This window comes from Leuciscus leuciscus, assembly GCF_965113295.1.
Source record: "Leuciscus leuciscus genome assembly, chromosome: 24".
In the NCBI taxonomy this organism is placed as follows: Eukaryota; Metazoa; Chordata; class Actinopteri; order Cypriniformes; family Leuciscidae; genus Leuciscus; species Leuciscus leuciscus.
This window is the reverse complement of record NC_138723.1, coordinates 32,569,113-32,583,192: the sequence shown is the minus strand read 5'-3', so window position 1 is coordinate 32,583,192 and position 14,080 is coordinate 32,569,113. Positions and strand designations below refer to the sequence as shown.

At 43.5% G+C, this 14,080-nt stretch overlaps 1 protein-coding gene across 6 annotated transcripts in view; it reads right to left on the bottom strand.

Annotated features, from left to right (window-relative positions):
• Window positions 1-14,080, bottom strand: part of ttc3 (tetratricopeptide repeat domain 3) — a 93,872-nt gene that overhangs the window by 24,526 nt on the left and 55,266 nt on the right. For all 6 annotated transcript variants that reach the window (XM_082158600.1, XM_082158604.1, XM_082158603.1 and 3 more), the window contains exons 23-40: window positions 13,311-13,412; window positions 13,142-13,234; window positions 11,713-11,777; window positions 11,490-11,629; window positions 9,460-9,774; window positions 8,412-8,681; window positions 8,287-8,333; window positions 8,146-8,202; window positions 7,983-8,065; window positions 7,740-7,895; window positions 6,756-7,233; window positions 6,616-6,681; window positions 3,749-3,898; window positions 3,536-3,675; window positions 3,287-3,355; window positions 1,855-1,951; window positions 1,676-1,779; window positions 1,512-1,596 (exon numbers count right to left, since the gene is read on the bottom strand). In XM_082158600.1, the coding sequence (XP_082014726.1) occupies window positions 1,512-1,596; window positions 1,676-1,779; window positions 1,855-1,951; window positions 3,287-3,355; window positions 3,536-3,675; window positions 3,749-3,898; window positions 6,616-6,681; window positions 6,756-7,233; window positions 7,740-7,895; window positions 7,983-8,065; window positions 8,146-8,202; window positions 8,287-8,333; window positions 8,412-8,681; window positions 9,460-9,774; window positions 11,490-11,629; window positions 11,713-11,777; window positions 13,142-13,234; window positions 13,311-13,412 (2,517 nt within the window). The remainder of the gene's footprint in view (window positions 1-1,511; window positions 1,597-1,675; window positions 1,780-1,854; window positions 1,952-3,286; window positions 3,356-3,535; window positions 3,676-3,748; window positions 3,899-6,615; window positions 6,682-6,755; window positions 7,234-7,739; window positions 7,896-7,982; window positions 8,066-8,145; window positions 8,203-8,286; window positions 8,334-8,411; window positions 8,682-9,459; window positions 9,775-11,489; window positions 11,630-11,712; window positions 11,778-13,141; window positions 13,235-13,310; window positions 13,413-14,080) is intronic.

Sequence of the window (14,080 nt, the reverse complement as noted above, 5' to 3'; positions counted from 1 at the left end):
TGTCCAGTTTCGTCTGGAATGCGTCTCAGATCTCCTCCTGAAGTGGTTTGAGGGATCGGATTCAAATCAGTCTCAAATGCGTTTCGGAGGGCATTTAAACCTGGACTTTTCACGATCGGATAGCTATCCCATCTGAGAAAATGCATGAAGTGGCCAGGTGTAAACAACCCCCATGACAAAAACATACGCACGAAAGCCGAAAACAAACGCTGGTTGGCCTCTCACGTCCAAATTTGACGAAGTGGTGACGGGAAGTGACGTATGCCGTAAAGCAGTCGAATTTTGTAGTTTTTTTTGTGCTCTGGTTACTACCCGAACCCCGAAGTTACATAGTGCCAGTAAAAGCGATACAGACCCTGTCAGGCTATGGCAGACGTGCCATTCAACCTATTGTAAGTCGATGTACCATCACAAGGATCTTGGAAATATATTATGAAGGTTGAAAAGTTACATAGTGTCGCTTTAAGACTTTTTATGGCCTTAAATAAAAAAAATCTAATTGAAGACCTTTTAAGACTTTTTAAGGATCCGCGGGGACCCTGTCAATAGACCATATTAATAAATAAAATATAAATATTTTTTTTATTTCATTGCCAAGACATATACATTTATCTACTGGAATAGAGCAGTGTAAATATAAGGCCATCCTCAAGCTTACAGTCGGCTACTTGTACGACTCTCCATCTGACACGGGTTCTGTTCAGCGATCAGTGGTGGTTATGCGCTGGGCTGACGTTTGCAGGTTTTAACTTGCGGGTAGTTAACGTTACAGGTACTGTGCTGTAACTTTGGCTATGTTCACTGCATATCCCTCAAATGAACATGCCATAACGGACATGCAATACTAACATTGTCACATCATGTACTCTCAGCCACTAATGGCCCTTTCAGATGCTATGACACCCATTTATGTCAATGGCTTGCGCTGCGCAAGGACGTTTTGTTGCTGCGGCGACCAAAGCAGAGCGCAGAATTGGCGACCTATCGCGCACCACGGTCAAAGTTAAAAACAGTTCAACTTTTGCCGCTGCGCTCTGTGACGATTACCTGCGCAGCCAATAGAAACGGGGCATCCTAACAAGCGTGGAAATCAGAATGAAAACTCCACCTACTTTTACTCTGGCCAGCGTAGTGCTAATCGCTCTGTATCTGAAGGGCCACATTTTATTTCTCCATTTAATAAACGAACTATTCAGTCAGACAGGTATTTGTTGTGAAAGAAATAGTTACAATTTCAAGCATTTTATCCAAAATTTAAGCACTTTTCAAACCTTGAAAACACAACATCAATATTCAAGCATTTTCAAGGATTTCAAGCACCCGTACGAACCCTGAATATTGTAGTAATGTAGTGTGACAGGTTCCCTGTGTATTAAGCTTTAATTGAGACTTTTCTCTTTGTGGTCTACCTGATAGAGCTATACACACACAAACACACACACACGAATCACTATTGAATGTAAATTGGCATTGAATCAGTGTGCTGTGTTGAGAAACAGAAGGAAGTTCACCTGAGTCCTGTTGATTCTGTCCTCCATGTCACACACGTGTCTCTTCCAGTCGTCTATGGCTGACAGCAGCGCAGCGCTGGGGAAACTACAGCACAAACCATCATCAGACACACACACACACGAGTACAGCACACTTCTGAATCTGTGTGAATCCTGCGCCGTACCTAAGCGAAGCCTCCGTCATGTGTTTGACTATCATCTGGCCTTCAGAGACGCTCATCCTCAGCCGCCTCAGTGCGTGCTCCCGTCGGCTCTGCAGGACACACAGCTGAACACACACACACATCAGCGTCACTGCAGCGACAGGCGATGAAACACACACCAGCTGATGCTGAAATCTCACCTGAGCCGCTGTGGATCTCTTCTGCGCTTTCACACACGCGTCTCTGAACCTCTTGATCTCCTCCTCTAGGCTCATCCGCTCGGCCGCACACTGGTTACTGCAGCACATGCGTTACACACAAGACACGCATTACACACGCTACACGGCATTACACACAGGACACGCGTTACACACAAGACACGAGTTACACACGTTACGTTACAGACACACAGGACACGCGTTACACACGCTACACACACACACACACACACACCGGACACGTTACACACAGGACACACGTTACACGCGTTACACACACACAGGACGCGTTACACACATTACACACACACACACACACACACACACACACACAGGATGCGTTACACACATTACACACACGTTACACGTTACACACACACACAGGATACGCGTTACACACAGGACACGCGTTTCATGCAGGACAGGCGTTACTACAGTAGATGTTACACAGGACACACGTTAGGCACAGGACACGCGTTACACGCGTTAGGCACAGGACATGTGTTACACACACAGGACGCGTTACACACATTACACATTACACACACACACACACACACACACACACACAGGACACACTGACAGGACACGTGTTACACACAGGACGCGTTACACACATTACACACACACACGTTACACACAGGACACGCGTTACACACAGGACACGCGTTACACACAAAGGACACGCGTTTCATGCAGGACAAGCGTTACTACAGTAGATGTTACACACAGGACACACGTTAGGCACAGGACAAGCATTACACACTTTACACACAGGACACGCGTTATACACGTTACACGCATTAGGCACAGGACAAGCGTTAGGCACAGGACACGTGTTACACACATAGGACACGCGTTACACGTTACACACAGGACACATGTTACACACATCACACACACACACACACACACACACAAGACACGCGTTACACAGGACACGCGTTTCATGCAGGACAAGCGTTACTACAGTAGATGTTACACACAGGACACGCGTTACACACAGGACACACGTTAGGCACAGGAAAAACGTTACGCACAGGGCACACGTTACTGCAGTAGATGTTACACACAGAGCACGCGTTACACACAGGACAGGTGTTACTGCAGTAGATGTTACACACAGGACACGTTACACACACAGGACACGCGTTACACACACAGGACACGCTTTACACACACAGGACACGCTTTACACACACAGGACACGCGTTAGACACACAGGACACGCGTTAGACACACAGGACACACGTTACTTCAGTAGATGTTACACACAGGACACGCGTTAGACACAGGACACGCGTTACGCGCATTAGACACAGGACACGCGTTACACACAGGACATGTGTTACTGCAGTTGATGTTACACACACAGGACACGCATTGTCTAAATGTTGTATATTTTCACACTCACTTGATGTCAAGGAATCGCTCCAGTTCAGTCTGATACTCTTTATTCTTGGCACTGATGTCTCTGGAGTAACTAGAGAAAACAAACATTTTAATTCAGCGGCTGAGTGTGGGTGTGTGAGAGTGAGTGTGTGTGTGTAAGTATGTGTGTGTGTGTCATTAAGTGACCAAGTATGTACAGGTACAATGTTTGTGTGAAGCCTGAGTTCATCATTCACAATGATTCATGTCTGTTTCTGAATGCGTGTCTGACCTTTCATGTAAATCTGTCAGATCTTTGATCTCCATCTTCAGGTTCTTCAGAGTCTCCTGGTTCTCCTTCTTCTCCAGCTGGTCTTTCCTGACTTCCTCCTCTAGTTTCTGCTGGAACATGGCGAGCTCTGCGCTGGCGATCTGAACACAAGCGTACATCTGAGCTGCAGAACCACAGAAACGCTTCAGAAGATCTTGACGGCCGTTTCTCTACCTGCTTGCTTTGTGTGATTCTCTGGGTCTCCTCCTGAAGCGCTGATATTTCCTCAGTCCTCTTCTGCTGGATGACTGCGTGATCTTCCTTCATCTGCTGGAGCTTCTTCAACAGCTGCTGCTTCTGTTTCTCTTTCTGCATCAAGTCGCCCTGGAGGAAACATGGACATTACGTTTTGAAAGTCCTGACACTACTTGATAAAAGTTAACCAATAGATCACTAGTTTCAGAAGGGAGGTAATGCACTGCCCTTAATGCTTCACATTCACTTTGTATTATTAGTCCTGCATTTGTGTGACATCCTAAATGTGACAGAATGCTGAAGTACAAGTGGCACTTAATATTCAGGAATATTATCGATTTGACTCTCAGTTGAGAACAAAACTTCGTGAACTGATCTCACGTCTCATATTTGAAGTTTGCATGGTTGATTCTGTTATTTTCCTGTTATCACTGTAAAGCTGCCTTGAAACAATCTGTACTGTATAAAAATGATTCACATCATGTCCTGAACCAGGCTAATTATTATAACCGAAAGAAATGTAATAAAAACTAGGGCTGGTACACGATACACCCATCTTCTGATTCAATACTATCACGATTCTTGGGTGCCGATACGATATGTATTGCAATTTTTTTTTTTTACACTAGACCATGGGGAAAGTTAAATCATACACTTATTCAGACTGTACATGATGTATAAGATGAGTCATATTTTTATTAGGGGTGTAACGATACACGTATTCGTATTGAACCGTTCGGTACGAGGCTTTCGGTTCGGTGTTCGGTACGCATTTTCAAACCGAATGGTTCGTTGGACCTTTTTTCCTGCCGACCAAAATTTCATTATTTCAAATGTAGGCACGTTGCGCGTGGCAAGCGCGCTCATAATGTAAGAGACGCCGGCGCGACCACAACATTGCCCAACATCAAATGGCAAACGTAATGCAAGCGGAACGAAACTGCTCGTTATTGTGTGGTTGACGGATCGTTTATCAGTTTGGACCAGTGCAGCGCGAGCCGATCATGATCATGTGACACTGTTACTACACAGCGCTAATAAGAAATCCAGTAAAGAAAGCATTTGAATTCGCCACAGAAGTAATAACATTCACATTTCTCCGTTATTAACGGATCAAACAGCGCTGACATGGAAACCATGAAGAAACATTGTGCCATGAATGAACTATCCAGTGTCCACAGATCAGCAGCATTCACCGTGGATTTACTGTAGTAACACTAACCGCAACCATTGAAGTTTGGCAGGAATAGTAGGCTATAATGCCTTCAAGTAACATTACGTCGGTTTTATTTTGACATTATGAATACAATTGCTGCCCTCAAATGTTAATCTGAACTAAAATAAACCTTTGTTTATAACTACTACAATATTACATTTCATTTTTTCCAAGGAGCTGTTTTGTTTTATATGCTCCTAAGAAGAGTCAATTATAGCTCTAGAATTGCTCAAAGTAAAAAAAAAAAAATCATACTTTATGATGTTAGTTAATTAAAAAAAGAATTAAAAAAATTAATCAAGGAAATTTCTCTGGCATTTCTTTCTTTTTGCTGTATCAAAAACATACCGAACCGTGACACAAGTGTATCGTATCGAACCGAACCGTGAATTTTGAGAACCGTTACACCCCTAATCTTTTTATATATATAAAAAACACAACTTTCTGAATTTTATTTCAGAAGCATCACACAGTTAGCCTGGAAATCCAGACCCAAATCCGAAAGATTAAGGGTCTGGCATCGAGTAATGAAAATCGCCCAGCTCGAGGGGCGGCACCAAACATGCATTTGAAAATCTCACTGCACGCAACTGGATAACACTACGACCAATCACTGTCATGATTGTGCTGTCACTAGTGCTGTTATCATCCGTTTAGCTCGCCTCTGGCCCGCCTATATCAGATACACCGATGTGATTGGTGCAGCTCGGCTACAAGGGCATAGTTAATGAGCATCATTACTCAATGCCAGAGTAACTCGCTGAGCAAATTCAAGTTGTGCTCTCGCGAGAACTCTGGATTTCCAGGATATCAATACAGTACTACATTCTCTTGAATAAATGATTCAATAATAAATAAATGTATGTAACTTAGTGGCGAAACAATGTCATTGATAAAATGTGTTATTTCAAGTGCCAAGTTTCTATCAAAAGCTGATTTCCTCTATTTTGATCTCTACTGTAGACATCAGTGTGTATATCTGAACTTTAAACGTTCATCCCAGTACTTCTGTGTTAATTTGAACTATTGCATCACAGAAATAATGATACTATGAGGTTGAAAAGACTGTTTGTGAAGCTGCTTCATGACGACTCCCTCTGGGTTAGCGCCAACACAGACTTGAATGTTGCGATATGATTTTGTCAAAGGTTTAATAGACTGACAAAATGGAAGATCGCGAGGCTGTTTGAATCGAGATCACAGTCTTTTAAAGATGAATCGTGCAGCTCTACGGTCTTATCTCTCTCTCATCATATGAGCAGCGTGACTAGCGAGGGCTTTCAGTGCGCTCGGTCTCACGTCTCCTCCACGCGTACACTCGGGATATTACGTCACTAAACACTCAGAGATAACGACACATTTCATCTTCTGTTGGAACAAAAGTGGCTAACTTCTGCCAACCTCGTCTGTAAGCAAGGACAAAAATAAAGCAATTAAATTTGTATTAATATCGATTCTGGAATAATAAATAAAATAAAAACTATTTTAAAATCGCAAAAAAAAAGAAAGAAGAAGTTGCGATGGTAAGGTGAATCGATTTTTTTCTCCCAGCCCTAATAAAAACTATAGTATCTGAAAGACACTAAATAAACACTGTCCTGCTCTAAACAGCTCAAAGAAATCAACTTACATTATTCCTCTCGAAGGAAGCGCACGGCTCTGTGTTGATAGAAACATCTGTATGGTCTGCAAAATCCTGTAATAGGCAAAGGTCAGAGGTCAGAGACGGCAGTGAACGTGACGACATTCCCCTCACGTGGCACAGCTTACCCGCACACACACGCCTGTTTGTTTGTCTTCTCGTGTCTCTAAAGCGTCACACACGTGCTCTTCAGCGTCCAACATGTCTGCTGCCAAATACTCATAATCTGTGATGGGACACTCGGAATCATACGGATCGGGGAAAATCGGGAACGGATCCGAGGACAGAGGCTCATCTCTGTTATCGTAAGAACCCAAGCTGATTTGCGCGATGTCGTCACTCAGAGCGTCGGCGTGCGGCCAGAACTCGCGTGCGGACGGGTTCAGGTGAGACGGGCCGTTGTCGGTCAGGGACACGGCGTGCTTCATCAGCCCGATCAGCTCCTCAGTCATGGTGAAGCGCAGAGACTCCAGCAGGAAGAGTTTGAGTCCACCGGCGTCCGAGATCTTCTGCTGCGCCTCCGGAGGAAAGTTCTCCAGCTCGCCCACCATCAGCGGGTCCGAGGCGCACAGCGGCCCGTGCTCCTCCAGGATCTGGGCGAAATAACTGAAGAACAGCAGAGAGAAAGAGAGAGGGAGAGAGGGAGAGAGGGAGGGAGAGAGGGAGAGAGAGAGAGAGAGAGAGAGAGAGAGGGAGAGAGAGGGAGAGAGAGGGAGAGAGAGGGAGAGAGGGAGAGAGAGAGAGAGAGGGAGAGAGAGAGGGAGAGAGGGAGGGAGAGAGGGAGAGGGGGAGGGAGAGAGAGAGAGGGAGAGAGGGAGAGAGAGAGAGAGAGAGAGAGAGAGAGGGAGGGAGAGAGGGAGAGAGAGAGAGAGAGAGAGAGAGAGAGAGAGAGAGAGAGAGAGAGAGAGAGAGAGAGAGAGAGAGAGGTTATCGTTATAGCATTTGTTATTGTCCGCTGGTGTGGATGTTAATAATCTGCTACTACTGTGTGAAAATGTGCTACAGAAACAAGTCAAAACCACTGCGACATCTAAACACCGCCACTATGATGATGTTGTTGTAACAGCGTAGAAAAACAACCGCTCTAGAGCACAAGCACAGACGACACATACTCATATAAACTCTCTTTAGTCGGGTCGGGGTGGTTGTCCAGGATCCTCTCGTAATGGCTCCGGTGTGCTGATCCGGCGTACTGCTCCTCAAACTCCGCTAGCTGCCCTCGCAAGTGTTCGGGAACGCTGAACGGGTCCACGCCACTCAGGAACAACCTGGAACAGCCCAATCACAGAGTCAGCTCAGGAGTCATCTCACAGAGACCACTTCACAGACGTGATATGTGCAGTGACTGAACTCACAAAGAGTCTTCCTCAGAGAACAGCTCATCCTCCTCATCTTCATCTCTCGAATGCCCTCTCATTCCAGACAGCACAATAACAGACTGAAACACACACACACACACACAGATGAGCATGAAGCACTTTAGCCCACCAGCGCACTGACGTCACGCACAAAACTCACCTTTAACTCCTTCTGCTTCTTCTTGCGATGTCTGTTTTTACTCTTAAATATTGAACTCTGAAACAAACACACATGAAGCATCACTGAAACAGCTCAACCTCGGCCACAGACAGACCGCTAACGAGAGCACGCGCCTCTTACCATGTGCTCCTCATCATCCGTCTTTTTAATGACTAAACAAACAGCATCTAAAGATAAAGAAAGAGTAATTCACACAAAAACTCTTTATACATTCATCCATACATCAGCCGTTTCAACTTACGTACCATCTTCAAAATATTGATCGAGAATGGAGTGACAGGAGTGATAGCGCTCTCGATTCGACTCAAGAGTCCAAATAAGCAGACGCATTTCTTTAGCGGGAGCCTGCCTTAAATACTCCATTACTGTAAAACCGTCACGGTCAAATAACTCTGAAACAGTGGCGTATTTCTGGAGAGTGTCATTCAGGGGTGTAAACACCAGCAGAGGCTTGAGGTCCAACTCCTCCAGATGAGCACTGTACCGGCTGATGAACGACTGCGCCGCTCTCAGACCTGAGCGAGGACAGGAAAACACACGTCAACAGGAAGCAAACATGAACGTCACACTGAAATGTCAAAATACACAACAGACTATTCAATAGTGGTGCAACGGATCACAAAGCTCACGGTTCGGATCATTTCTTGATTTTGAGCAGCAATAAAAAAAAATATATATATATATATAATAATAAGTATAAATATATATATATATATATATATATAAAATATATTTATTAATTTATAAACTGGTTTAATGTCAAATGTCAACCTTGACTTTCCTTCTTTTGATTCACTTTTTGAGCATAGACCTGAAAAATTAATTTCCAACTTAAACTGTCGTAAATCTTGAATGCTTTAGAGCAACAGACTTAAATTGTATCTTTTTTTAAAGACGAAACTTGGCAGATTATTGCTGAAGTGAAAAAAGTTGTAAAAAGTGAACTTAAAAAAAATATATAGAATTTTACGTTTATTATGAAAAATGTGCAAAAATAAAATTTTCAAATTTTACATGAAATACATATTTTCTAAAACATGTTTTACTCTAAAACTGTGAGAAAATCAAAGCCATAAATCTAAACAAGTTGTGTAGCAAGTGCCAAAACCTTTACCAAGTTTCGTACCATTCCGATGAAGTTTTTAAAAAAAACAATGTAAAAATGTTCCGCCAAAAATGACAGAACACCACCAACCTTAGCATTGATATACTAGCGTTTAAGTTCTGATCTATGCTCAGAAAGGGTGAATGATCAAAGATCTCAGAGAACAGAGGGAAGGAGAGCGAGCGCACCAGCGTTATCCAGATGCTGAGCCCACTGCTGCAGTCTGGGAGTGATATGAAGCCCACACGCGAGTGTGTGTATGAAGACTCGAGCCCAGACCCGGTTCCTGGACTCCAGCAGAAGATCCGCCAGCTCCGACAGAGACCCGGTGTCTCTGCGGCCGTTCACCACGCTCGCCGGCTCTTTACTCTCACACAGGTCCAGCCACGGCCGCAGGTGCTCCCAAAACACAGAAATATTCACTGGCTCTTCTTTAAATAGTCCTTTGTTATCATGAATTTGATGTAAAACACGGTCCACATAAATAGAGTCTCTAGGTGGCGCTGCAGGATGAGAACAGAGACGCAGCGTTACGGAGATCGGGAACACGGCTTACACTCTGATTGAAAACACTTCAAATGATGGTAGACAACAAAAGCCGCAAAATAAGCTCAAACAACGACACTCAAAAGTTGAGAATGATTAAGATTTGTTTAGCCTTTTTTGAAAGCGTCTCCTCTGATCATCAAGGCTGCGTTTATTAGATCAAAAATGCTGTAAAAACAGTGAAATATTATTCCAGTGTAAATCAGCGGTTTTCTGTGTGAATATCTAGTAAAGTGTAATTTATTCCTGTGATCAAAGCTGAACTTTCAGCATCATTACTCCAGTCTTCAGTGTCACATGATCCTTCACAAATCATTCTAATATGATGATTTGATGATCAAGAAACATTTATGATTATCAATGATAAAAAGCATCTTTGTGGAATTTTTGTGGAAACAATCATGTTTTATTTTTCAGGATTCTTTGATGAATAGACATTTTCAAAAGAACCGCATTTATTTGAAATAGAATCTTTTGTATCTCACTTTTGATCAATTCAGTGTGTCCTTGAATAAAAGTATTCATTTTTAGTTCTTAAACTTTTGAACAGTAACGTATGACGGTTTCCACAAAAAAACTAACTCTTTTCAACATTGATAATAATCATAAATGTTTCTTGAGCATCAAATCATCATATTAGAATGATTTCTGAAGGATCATGTGACACTGAAGACTGGAGTAATGATGCTGAAAATTCAGCTTTGATCACAGGAATAAATGACTATATATTCACATAGAAAACTACGGTGACCGGGAGGGGACATGTTCGGTTCACTTAGTTTTGTCGTGGCCACAACATTTAAACTCGAGGGAACGTCATATTAAGTTGAGGCCTCGAGATCATATGTTGAGAGAACGACATCTATTTCTCGTGACCGTGAGTTATGTTGAGGTAACCACACTGGTCAATACTGTACATATACAGCAGTTGGAGATGGAGATGACTGAGGAAATAACATTTTACTTTGAATTAAGAATGTCATATAAAGATATAGTGTGCTCTCTGGCATTAAGACATAGTGTGCTCTCTGGCATTAAGACATGGGTACGTTGTAAGTGACAGACACCTGAAGCGCATTCTTAAGTTGAATGGGCTTTTTCGTCAGAAATTTGCTGGCTTGAATGAAATACTCGGGTCACGAATAAATTCCCGTTTAAGGCAATAAACAAAGACAAATTATGAGAAACTTAAATGAACAAATAAAGTAAATTATGTCCGGGGTAAAAGGAGGAGCCCATGTTGCATGTGAAGATTCAGTTCCCACATGTTATAAAACTGGTAGCCATGAGAAACGGATGTCGTTCCCTCAATATACGATCTCGTGCCGACGGGATGTTATCACGTGTTGTGGCCACGATAAAACTAAGTGACCCCAACATGTCCCCTCCCGGTCAACGTAGAAAACAGCTGATTTACATTAGAATAATATTTCACTGTTTTTACAGCATTTTTGATCAAATAAATGTAGATTAGTGAACAGAACTGTAGTTATACTAAACTTTTGACTGCCAGTGTAAAAATCAATGAATTCGCCCTCTCAACAGTTTTTTTCTTTTTTTTCTTCTAATTTTAAATGTTTCTAGACCTTTAAAAGTCAAGTAAAGGAATAAAATCATCTAACTTCATGAGTTATAAATTGAACACAGAATATTTAGTGTCTGGTTTGCTCACGTGATCGTCTCTCCACCGCTAGCTTGTTAGCCGCGTCCTCAGCCGTTACTTCATCTCTCTCTCCACACGCAGAACGTCTCGCCAACTTCTGCTGTTTCCGACGAAGCTTTCGATCATTTTTAGACTTCAACTTCTTAATACTGTTGAGGTACAGCGAGAGAAATCACGGTAAACGAGCGAAGCCTTAAAGAGTTGCGCTGAATCTAACAGGATCAAACGTTACCTTGAACATGGTTGCCGGACTCTCGCTCGTCCAGCAGGGCTGAGTTTAGGAATACACGTTTTAAACTGAGAGACGAAGAGAGTGTTAGTTAGCAAATGAAGCCATGAAACATCACTGTGAGTGAGTGTGAGAGTGAGTGAGTGAGTGAGTGAGTGAGTGAGTGAGTGAGTGAGTGAGTGAGTGTGAGCGAGAGTGAGTGAGTGTGAGCGAGTGAGTGAGAGAGTGAGCGTGAGTGTGAGTGAGTGAGCGAGAGTGTGAGCGAGAGTGTGAGTGAGTGAGTGAGTGAGTGAGTGAGTGTGAGAATGAGAGTGTGAGTGTAAGAGTGAGCGAGTGAGCGGGAGTGAGTGAGTGAGTATGAGAGAGTGTGAGTGAGTGAGCGAGAGTGTGAGTGAGTGAGTGTAAGAGTGAGCGAGAGTGAGTGAGAGAATGAGAGAGTGTGAGCGAGTGAGAGAGAGTGTGAGTGAATGAGTGAGTGAGTGAGAGTGAGTGAGAGTGTGAGAATGAGAGTGTGAGTGAGTAAGAGTGAGTGAGTGTGTGTGAGAGAGTGTGAGTGTGAGTGAGCGTGTGTGTGTGTGTGTGTGTGTGTGTGTGTGTGTGTGTGTGTGTGTGTGTGTGAGAGTGCGTGAGAGAGTGTGAGTGAGTAAGAGTGAGCGAGAGTGTGAGTGAGTGAGTGTAAGAGTGAGCGAGAGTGTGAGTGAGTGTGTGAGAGAGTGAGTGTGAGTATGAGAATGAGCGAGAGTGAGTGAGTGAGTGAGTGAGTGAGTGAGTGTAAGAGTGAGCGAGAGTGAGTGAGTGTGAGAGTGAGCGTGTGTGTGTGTGTGTGTGTGTGTGAGTGAGTGAGTGAGTGAGTGAGTGAGAGAGAGAGAGCGAGAGTGAGCAAGAGTGAGCAAGAGTGAGTGTAAGAGTGAGAGTGTAAGAGTGAGTGAGTGAGTGTGAGCGAGTGACTGAGTGAGTGTGAGAGTGAGAGTGAGCGAGAGTGTGAGTGTGTGAGCGAGAGTGAGTGAGTGAGTGAGTGAGTGAGTGAGAGTGAGCGTGAGTGAGTGAGCGAGAGTGTGAGTGAGTGAGTGTGAGTGAGTGAGTGTGAGTGAGTGAGCGAGTGAGAGAATGAGAGTGTGAGTGAGTGTAAGATTGAGCGAGTGAGTATGAGAATGAGAGAGTGTGAGTGAGTGAGCGAGAGTGTGAGTGAGTGTAAGAGTGAGCGAGAGTGTGAGTGAGTATGAGAGTGAGCGAGAGTGAGAGTGAGCGAGAGAATGAGAGAGTGTGAGTGAGTGAGAGTGTGTGTGTGTGAGTGAGTGAGTGAGAGAATGAGAGTGTGAGTGAGTGAGTGTAAGAGTGAGTGTGTGTATGTGAGTGAGTGAGTGAGTGTAAGAGTGAGCGAGTGTGTGAGTGTGTGTGTGTGTGTGAGCGAGTGAGTGAGTGAGTACCTCACCTCACACTTTATTAGCCCCGTCGAGCCAAATATTACAACGTGACAGATCCGCCCTCCACAATCCGGCGTAAAACACGAATCTTTTAGAAAATCCTGCAGTGAAAGGAGAAAAACGAGTGAGTGTTTCTGTCCTCTTCAGATCTCAATCACTGAGTGACGCTTGTCTGACCTTGTCATTCTTATCGGAGAATGAAAGTGTTTTGAGCTTCTTCCAGCAGCTCATATGAAACTCGACTCTGCAGCTCTGACAGCAGATCAGCTGGATGAAGCCCTGAGAACACACACATCAACACACTCACTCACACTGCTCAATTAATCATATCACAATCGCGATGTCAAGCCTCCGCGATTATATGAAGCAAAATGCTGCACTTTTATATGAAATAAACAAATTGGGGCTGTTAACGCAATTAATGCCGCATCTGTTAATTTGTGTCATTCTTTGGCTAGTGTTACTTGATCCCGCTCTTATTCATGCTGTTTTTAAACCATTCATGCGCAACAAAAAAAAAAAAAAGAAAAAAAAAGAGCGCGCTGCCTGTGAATGCCCTGACTGTGACACACAGAAAAACTCGCGCTAGTATCGTGCGCACAAGACAGCCCAGAATACAGTTATCTTTCGCACTTGAACGAACAACAACACACAATTATGCCAAAAAACACACACAATTATGGCAAAATGTGTTTTTGTCGAGTATCTTCACAACATAAGAGCAGTCTTATGATGAACGTAGAGTTGTGACTCATGAGAGAATGAGGCGCGTGTGAGATCCGCGTCAGCAGCGGCTGCCCTTAAAGGGACAGTAACACAGTAGCCACTAATTATCTGTCGTTAAAGTTAATAAAAGAACAAAGGGAACAGAAAAACACTCACTGCTCTTGACTAAAAAACTTTTGTAACTTTAATAAGAATTAGTCTATATATAGTTTATAATTAAT